This window comes from Python bivittatus, unplaced genomic scaffold (genome assembly GCF_059951505.1).
Source record: "Python bivittatus isolate LINGU-HERP-01145 unplaced genomic scaffold, Pbiv_v1 ctg000310_np1212, whole genome shotgun sequence".
Lineage (NCBI taxonomy): Eukaryota > Metazoa > Chordata > Lepidosauria > Squamata > Pythonidae > Python > Python bivittatus.
Window position 1 is genome coordinate 4,061,996 of NW_028277054.1, and position 9,376 is coordinate 4,071,371.

A 9,376-nucleotide genomic window follows, 5' to 3' on the forward strand; every position below is an offset into this window, starting at 1 on the left:
ATTGAACAAGTTGATCTTCTTGCTGCCTGACGTGCTCTCAATAATTTTCTCCAGCATCATAGTTCTTCTTTCAACCTTTCTGATGATCAAGACCATGGCCTTGACAATACATATGTCCCTTAGCTAACTCAAGTTATTGTTTGCTAACCCTCTCATTCTACCACAATAGTTTTTTTTTTTTTTTTTTTTTTTGGCAAAGGCTGTGATCTGGTGGTTTCTTTGACTTGCTTGGCAGAGATGATGACCTATCTATCAAAGCATTTTTAAGCTGTTTAGTCGCCTTCCTAGGAAACACAAAAGAGAATAACAAAAAGACTACCCTTGAGACTTTGTTGTATTGAAATACCACCTGATTCCATTTTTGTTTAGATAAAAGTATTTTATCCTTCTCCTTGTTCTGCTTGTGAAACACATCCTCCCCCTGCTTTAAATCCCTATATTGCTTTAAATATGATGTAGAATATGGTTTTAATTGGATTGTAATCCAGTTAATTGTAATTCTTGGATTATAATGTTATATGGATTTGTGCCACATCTAGTATTTGGATTCTCTTCCTTATAGAATCATACTTTAATCTGATCTCTACCTTTCAGTATTGATCTAATAGATTTACTGTTTGGGGGGGAGGGGTTAGTGAATTTGTACTGCACTAATCAAGTATGTTCATTTTAAAGTTCATTATTTAAAGTTCATTATAATTGTCTGTTCCTTATTTTCTGTTTTCTTATATATCTTGTATCTTTCTTTCCTTCTTCTTTTCATTTATATCCTTTCAAATATTAAATAATTTTGTAGGGGAAAAAATCCCTATATTGCCTGGGGAACAGTTGGATCAGAAAAGAAATCTAAAACTGAAATGACTTGCTGGAACCTGATAGACCCACAGCATCTGAAAAAAGAACTTGGATGGTTTGAACTTCAACTATTTTGACATAGTCAAAGGCCCCATCAATTTTGTATAAAGGAGATTATCCTTCTAATACTGTAGCACTCAAGGTCCTTCTGAGATTGTACCACCACAATTGCCTAGACTGCTACTTCTCAGCCAAGATTAAGAAGTATGCTGAATATGGAACTGCCCTTGTAGATTATTTGGCAAATTTCAGCTGATTCAAATCATGGCAGGAATGGTAGAGAGCTAAGACATTAGTCTTAAAAATCTATACTTGCTACTATGATATAGTTCACACATTACATTATACCATTGTTAACTTGAAGATGTGTGGACTTCAACTCCCAGAATTCCCCAGCCAGCCATGCTGGCTGGGGAATTCTGGGAGTTGAAGTCCACACAACTTCAAGTTGTCAAGGTTGAGGAACACTGCATTGTATAATATAGCTTGTTCAATTTTGGTTCAGCATGTTCTGTGAACTCAGACAACTGTGATCTATTCAATAAATGATATTTAAATGATAATTTAACATGATGTGGGCACCTGATATTTGCGTGCTTTATATGCCATCAGCTTTTTCTCAACTGTTTTTTTATTAATTGAATTGAAAGATTTTTCAGGTCTGTTCCTAACGTTTCCCGTGTTATAGCATTGGTTTGACTGTTTGTTATATTGCAAATGAGCATGCAACACCATTTGCCAGAAAGGTTTGCTTCTACTTATAAATTAATTAATTAAATGGGCCTTTTGCTTAAAATTTATTTTGCTTAGAATCATTTTTTTCTCTCTTTCTCCTTCCTCTTGTTCTGCAGCTTCCATTTTCCATTCTAGCTTCAGGTTGGCTCAAGCCAAAGATACTATTCCTATTACGTTGGATTCTCCAAAGCCAATGGAGATGCTGGAGGTTATGTTGAGCCCACCAGAACCCATAGATAAGATTGTCCTTTGCAGCTGGTCCAGGGGATTGTCACCAGAAACAATGCAGGAAATTGGAATCCAGTTCCGGTTCCCATTCTATGGGTCCACACAAGGACCACAGTACACTGGACGGGAGATCATTTACTCAAATTGTTCCCTTTCCATCCATCATTTAACACTCCAAGATTCTGCAACCTACATGTTGATGGAAGGAGGACCTGGACTTTCTTATGTAGGTTATGCAAACATAACTGTTGTAGGTATGGTTTAATACATTTTTTTCTTGTTGTTGTCTGAGACCCTGGGCCATAACATGTTCAGACAGATTGACCCATTTACTCAGGTGAAGATGGGAGCTTCTGCTCTAGCAAAGTAACACATTAACTTCACTATGAAAATAAAAGCCAGCCCATGTTCGTAATATATTAGAGCAAGGGCTGGACAAAGCTATTAATCACTAGTATGGATTATCTTGCTTAATCCAGTTTTACTCAAGTTTGATCCTATATCTCAAGAGAAACTCTGAAAAAAACTAGCAGCCTCAGCAATTGATCCCCATCTCCTTAAACTGATTACACGATTACACCAAGTCATACACCTACCATACAAGTCAAGGGTAATAGCAATGGGGACCTTACCGAACCTATTTCCACTTGTAAAGGAGTCAAGCAAAGATGCATATTTGCTCTCTTGCTGTTCAGTTTTTCTATTCATGAAATTGTTGAGGTTTTTGCCAACCCAGAATTTCACTCTCCCTCTCTGGCCAATCATCCCATATTTATTTTGTTACACGCAGATGATACAGCCATTTTCTCTCTATAAATAGTTGAACTGTGTAGATATCTTACAGCTTTACTGGCCCAATGCAGTAGAGAAGACCTTGAAATAAATCACCCAAAAACAAAAGCCCTGGTATTTTCAAGAAAACATTTCAACCACTCAGCTAGATGGTTGATAAGTGAAAGATTTATTGAGCAGGTGAAATGTGTCAAATATACAGGTGTCTACTTCCAATCCTCTACCTGCTGGGGCAACCAACCTGTAAAGGCCTGAAGATCATCTCTAGCAATTACAAAATTTGCAAACTGGCATGGGAATAATTTTGTCCCAGCTGCCATTAAGCCATTCATGGCCAAAGTTTTGAGTATGTTGCTCTAAGGTACCCAGGTGTATGTCTATAAGAAGATGTCCACTCTGTATAAGCTACATTTTCTAAAACAGGAGCACACATCCCTCACTCAACCTGTAGTGCTGTAATGCAATTCTAACTGGGCTGTGTCTCTTTTGGGGCCCATGCCCCAAAATGCGTGGACTCTGCCACTTAAGGTCTTAGGCAAAGTAAATCATTTGGGAGACCTGCTTGGTTCATCTTACCCTGTCTGATTGATTCGTATCCATCCTGCAAAGGCAAATTCATCAAGACATGATATATTGTGGTCTGCCAATACCAGCTTTACTTACTTTAGGCCTCAATAAAACTTTAGCAGAACTCATCCCAGGGATCTGGAACTTCGATATCCACTCAAATTGGGCCAACATCTCCCATCTCTGTTATAGAAGAATTGCTCCATACTCCTGGACAGTCCCTAGCTATTTTTTTTAAGATCATGCATGTTCCACATAGGAAGTTTCTTTTCTCTGGCCCAAATTGATGCATTACCTATCAGGGCAAGAACTGGAAAACATCTCAACCTCCCATACAAAAATTGTATTTGTATATGTTCAGATACAGAGGTTGAACCTGTATCCCATGATCTATTAAAATGTCTACTCTATACACAGCAGCAATTAAAACTTATAACTCCAACTATTACAAAGTTTAACTTTCCTCAAGACAAGGTTGTTCCTGCTTTTGTTTTCAGTGACCAATTTCTAAACTTATCAAGGGTGGGGACAACATTTTTATCTGTAGCTTTAGCCCATGGGAACTGGCTGGTGCCTTTCTCGCAGCTTTGACTGTTTTGGGCTTTTATATTATATAATATAATAATAATAAAATCATATATATATATATATATATATATATATATATATATATATATGATTTTTTTTAAAAGTGTTGTACATGTTTTCATGTTTGAGGGTTTGGTTTTGGACCATAAATTAATAAACAATAAACATTTCCCCTCTTTCGTGTTAAAAAATTACAATTTTGTAACACCTTCTGGAGTCTCCAGAAGACACCATTAAGACATGGCCATGGGGCTTCGGGTGGTGCATCTCATCCGCCATTTCTATCACTGCCCACATGAACGCATCCATGCAGACACAAAAGTTCCTGGTAATAACAATCTCTCTCCTGTTTGCAGAATTTCTGCCCAAGCCCAACGTGATTGCCAAACCAAGCAATTCCATTGAGGAATTTGCCTCAGGTAGTCTAACCTGCAATACATCGGAAGACCTAAACATTAAGTGGTTTAAGAATGGAGAACTCTTCAAGAAGGAGTCCCAGCTCTTAGACAATAATCAGACTCTCTTTATTCCTTCTGTAATCAAGAGTGATGCTGGGAGATATCAGTGCCAAATTTCTAACACAAACAGCACGAGAATAAGTGACGTTCTCAACCTCAACGTTCTCTGTAAGTATTTGGCTTCCAACATCTCTAGCTTCGCCTTAATTCTGCTCTCCCTTCCACCACTGCTCTGAGATGTCCTTCATCCTCCACCTTCATCAGCAGGTGATTGAAATGGGGCCGGACCTATCTTGAGGCAAAGTATGACAGCTTGCCACAGGCAGGAAAGTTTGGTGTTATAGCAGAAAACGAAAGTCATTTTTTTTAGTAGAGTGACCCAATACTGTGCAGGGAAAAAAGAGAGAATTTAAATAGGAGAAGGGTGAAAATATATCTGGTCAGCACAGAAGTACATTTCTCATAAAGAGTTTGTCTTTCGTAGAGGGTTTGTTTCCTTATTGCATCTGACTAAACTGGCACTGCCTTGACTCAAAATAGGCTTGAACCTATAACTGGGGAAAAGGACATCCAGGGGTGGGGGAACAGCCTCTAAAAGTCAGAAGGAAGGGAATTTATGGCTGCCGGTAAATGCGGTGGAACAGTGGGCCACACCCAGCCTCTCTGAAGACGACCTGGGGAATGTGGGGGACAGGGCAGGGCGATCAGCCAGAACTAAATGACCAAGTGGGGCCCACCCCTGGTCCATAAAGAGAGGCTGCAGCGTCTTGTTGCCATTGCCCAGCATCAACTGCCTCACTCCGTCCAACGACAGGGCCGGCCCCAACGCAGACATAGCTGCAGTTCCCAAGGGAGTCCATTCTCGGCATTTTGGTTAAAGCTAAATTTGCGTCAGGGATAGGATGGTCAAAACATATCTTGCCCATCAGGGATTTCATTGGTGAGGCAGCCCAGTCCAAAGGCCCATTGAGTCCTTAAAGACCAGGGCTTTCAAAACCCAAATGTGTGGGAGCCCCATATTTAAGAGACTGCTTACTCTTGCATGTGAATGCATTAAGCATTCAGCCCATTGTCAGAAAAGAGCCAGAGGGAGCTTTGATCTACCATAGCTATTCTTCTGAATGAGGACTCCCTCCTAGGATCATGACATGGATCTCATGAGCTTTACCAAGTTTTTTTTTTTTTTAAAGAAACACTTAACTGGCACAATCTTTTGGTGCACAATGTTTGCTTGACTTTATCTTTCAAACTCTGGTTTTATTATATTGAAGATATGTTTGAAGGGTGTTGCTGTACATCTTGTATATTTCAAGCAGGCAACAATCTCTCCTATTTTTAAAATTTAATTTCATTTGCTTCTATGAGCACTACAGCCCATATTATAGACACAAACATGTATGTATGTATATAAAGATTGATTGATTGATTGATTGATTGATTGATTGATATTTCAAATTTGGACACTGCCCATCTCACAAGGAAGATAACCCCAAAATGGTAGTGGGTAGAAATGACCGGCTGTCCTGGAGCTGAGAATTAAGAATGTGGAAGGTCATCCCGAGCTCAGTGTAGTGTGCCTGGATTTCATGGGATACTCCTTCTCAGTTCCTCCAAGTGGCTGTTTCTGGATTTTTTTCATTTGAAATAATCATCCCTGTGCTTTATCTAATCTGTAAAAGGGTCTTTCAGACCAAAATAGCAGAGAGAAGGTATTCCATTCATACCCAAATTTTCCTGTTTTTGTCCCCAGATGGCCCAGATACACCTGAAATCCAGCCAACTGAACGATACTATGAAGAACACAGCAAGGTTCTGCTGTCCTGCACCGCTGATTCCTGTCCCCAGCCTCAGTATGTTTGGTTTCATAATGGAAAGCGATTAGATACCGGGCCAAAATTATTCATTGTAGATTTCACAAAGGACAAAACGGGGAGCTATATCTGCCAGGCTGAAAATGAACTCCTTCGCAAGAAAAGAAATAGCAGCAGTTTGGAAATTTACTTAGAGAAAAGTGAGTAACCAGAGTGTGGTACAAGGTTGTTATCTATTGCCACTGCTCCAGCCAGCCATTTGTGGCTGGGACCCCTTTCCCAAGCATTGCCCCCACCATCACCAATGGCTGGGCTGCCTTTCACTGCAAGCTGTCTGAGAGACTTCTCAGCAGAGTTTTGTTTCTCGGGATGTTTTTGTACTTGCTTATTGAGTTCATGTCCTGGTGACCTAAGATCCCTTGGACAATTCATAGGACGCATGTGGCCTTGAAGTCACTCCTGTCAAATCCTCCAACACACAAACATATACACAAGCCAATCTTTCAGTGAACTGGGAGAACTGTGGGCAATTGAGCTCCTTGAGAAAGGAAAGAGGTAGGAAGATGCCAGCTGTTATTCCACAAGGATAGGGAGAAGGTTGCCCATTTGGGCTTAGCATGTAAGAACTGCCAGATCAAAACTAAGTTCTGTGGGTTGAGCAATGAGATGGACAACCAAACTGAAGAATCAAGCAGCAGTTGAGTCCCTGTTAGCTTCTAGTCACCAATATTCCCATGTTATGGCCATTAGTCCTATCCTCTTCTGCAATTTGCTTTTAATTTGTCACTCAAGGCCTCACTCTCCTGATGAGACCTGCAGCAGTATCTGCCTTTTTTCTCTCACTGCAGGTCGTGTAAGCCAGGTCACCATCACTGGTCCATCAAAGGCCATAGAGAACAAGTTGATCTCCTTGCGCTGCACATCGAGAGGTGAAAATGTTTCTTATTCTTGGACCAAAGGAAGCCAGGTGGTGCATTCAGGTGGCTGCATCTCTTTGATAAACAACAACCAGACCCTGAGGTTCAACCCATGTCACCGAAGTGATGCTGCTGACTATACATGCCATGCTTCCAACAGCATCTCTTCTGATAAGAGTAACCCCTATCGCTTAGATATCATCTGTAAGTCTGATCTTCTTATCTTGAGTCATGGCATGCAACCAGTGATCAATAAGCTCAATTTTTGCTTTTTTACTCAGTCTGCCTTGCATTTCTGTTAAGAGTTGGGAAATGTTTCATTTGTTACTTAACCTTAACCTTTCATTCTATTTAAGTTCTCAGTGGCTTACCATTGCATGAACTTAGCCCATTTGGTTAGTTTATGATACAATTTTCAGTGTAGGACCCAGAAACTGGGTTAATTCTGTTTTTTCTTCCGTTGGCCTCCTAGTCAGTCTAGTTGCTGACTAAGGCAGTCCTTTCAACTGACAAGTTAAATAAAATGAAATGGAACAGTTTTTCGTTGTGGTGCCTCAGAAGATTGCAAGGATGTTTTTTAGAAGAATGTTCTTCTGCTTAAAAATAATCATACACATGCATGTTTGTCCCAGATGGACCTGACCCTCCTATTATCAATGAGACTATTGACGTCCCTCAAGAACAACTCAAGCTCACTTGCAATGCTGCTGCCTTTCCTCCTGGATTTTATACCTGGTTTTACAATGGGATGGAACTGGCTGACAAGATCCTCTTTCAGAAAATCAGCCAAGAGAATTCTGGAAACTATACTTGCCGTGTGATCAATCCGGTCTCTTTCCTGAAGAGAAATACCACCTTGGAGATTGACATGATAAGTGAGTAGACAGAGCAGGAAGCTCCTGATCAGTCACCAGAAAGATTGACGAGTTCCTGCCTTGGGACTGAAGGTGTCCCCTCAAAAGGTGGAGACACATGGTCGCTGATACAGAGATGGCTCACACAGAAGGAAGATTGTTGCAACCCTTATAATCCTCGGGGTCTGTTTCTCTTTTTCTCTGTTTAGGAAAGTTCAAAAGCCGAAAACGGAAATGAGGAATGGAAACTCAATGAGGGTGCTGTAAGTATCAGTTTTACAGAAAATATTCAGAAATCATTCATTTGCCCTCGCTTCCCCAAGTGTTTTGATGTTCACAAGGTATCTGGGCAGGGCATCCAGGACCCATAGCAGGGGTGTCCACAGAGTAGGGTGAAAACAGTCAACATGGTGGCCATGACAGTGCAGTGGAAGCTCCACCAGGTTTTATCTGTGTAGTGTGTGCAGTGCACATAAAAAGCTGGTGGAGCTTTGTTGGGGCCACATTGTTGGGGCCACCATGACTTTTTATACCATATCCTGCAGACACCCCTGGTCCCCTGGGAGGAATCAGCTTTGCAACCATACTGTGTTTGTGTCAGAGGAGTTGTTTCTCTGTTGATCCTTTTTTTTCTTTTCTTTTCTTTTTTTTTGGAATTGCCAGTATTTGTACACTTAACTTTTCATGGAACACCCAGATGATGCTATCAAACCAAGGCGTTCCAGAGACTTCTGGACCATTTCACTGTGAGCTGGCCATTTCAGCATCCCCAGGGTGAACTGGCCAAGACTTGGTGGTTTTTGAAGAACCTTTAGTTAAACTTTCTGTTTGGAAATAATAACCATTTATTGCTTCTTGATCAGCAGTATGAAATACTTAACTGTCCACCTGTTCAGAATGGGTAACTTAATACAGAACTGATTTCTTTGTAATTTCTTTCTTATATAAGAAATGACACAACTTTACTACAAAAGAAAGGGGAGATGCCCCAGTATGCCTTGCTCATTTCAAGGTGCAACTTCTCCTCTTTTCCTTAATGGCAATGTTACTACAACTCAGGGAACATTTTTCAAAACCTCACCTGTATTTAAAACCATATTTCCAGCGGAGCGTTTTCCAACAGTGCCCTAAAATTTGGAACAAAGTTTGTGCCCTAACAGTCAGGTATTTTCTCTTTTAGGCTTCTATTCTCTGATTTCTGATGGAAAATATCAAAGCAGGAGAATGCAAGAACAGCAGCCTATTTGAGGCTTCATCTGCTTTGAAATTATTTTGATTTTTGAAATCTGTACCTCTCTAAAGCAGAGTCCTTGGGGGGGACTCATCCATACCAGTATTAAATACCCTAAGTAAATCTGTAAAACAAATCTTTATCACTATGTATTAAAATGACCGTCTTATTCTCAAGGCATAGGATTCTGATCTTCTCATTACATTTTAAAGATGCCTTGAATCACTAGTTGTTCTCTCTTCCACATATATCAGAAAAGAATGGCCTTGCTTTGTTTAAGTTCTTATGAAAATGGATCAATTTCAATAACTGCATATGATTTCTATTTTCCCCTCTGGAA

At 40.2% G+C, this 9,376-nt stretch overlaps 1 protein-coding gene across 1 annotated transcript in view; it reads left to right on the top strand.

Moving 5' to 3' along the window:
• The window catches only part of LOC112542117 (cell adhesion molecule CEACAM1-like), a 35,994-nt gene extending 27,951 nt beyond the window's left edge, over window positions 1–8,043 (top strand). The window contains exons 5-8 of the mRNA XM_088140203.1: window positions 5,974–6,234; window positions 6,883–7,155; window positions 7,584–7,826; window positions 8,015–8,043. Of these exons, the coding sequence (XP_087996329.1) occupies window positions 5,974–6,234; window positions 6,883–7,155; window positions 7,584–7,826; window positions 8,015–8,043 (806 nt within the window). The remainder of the gene's footprint in view (window positions 1–5,973; window positions 6,235–6,882; window positions 7,156–7,583; window positions 7,827–8,014) is intronic.
• Window positions 8,044–9,376: the final 1,333 nt, after the last annotated feature.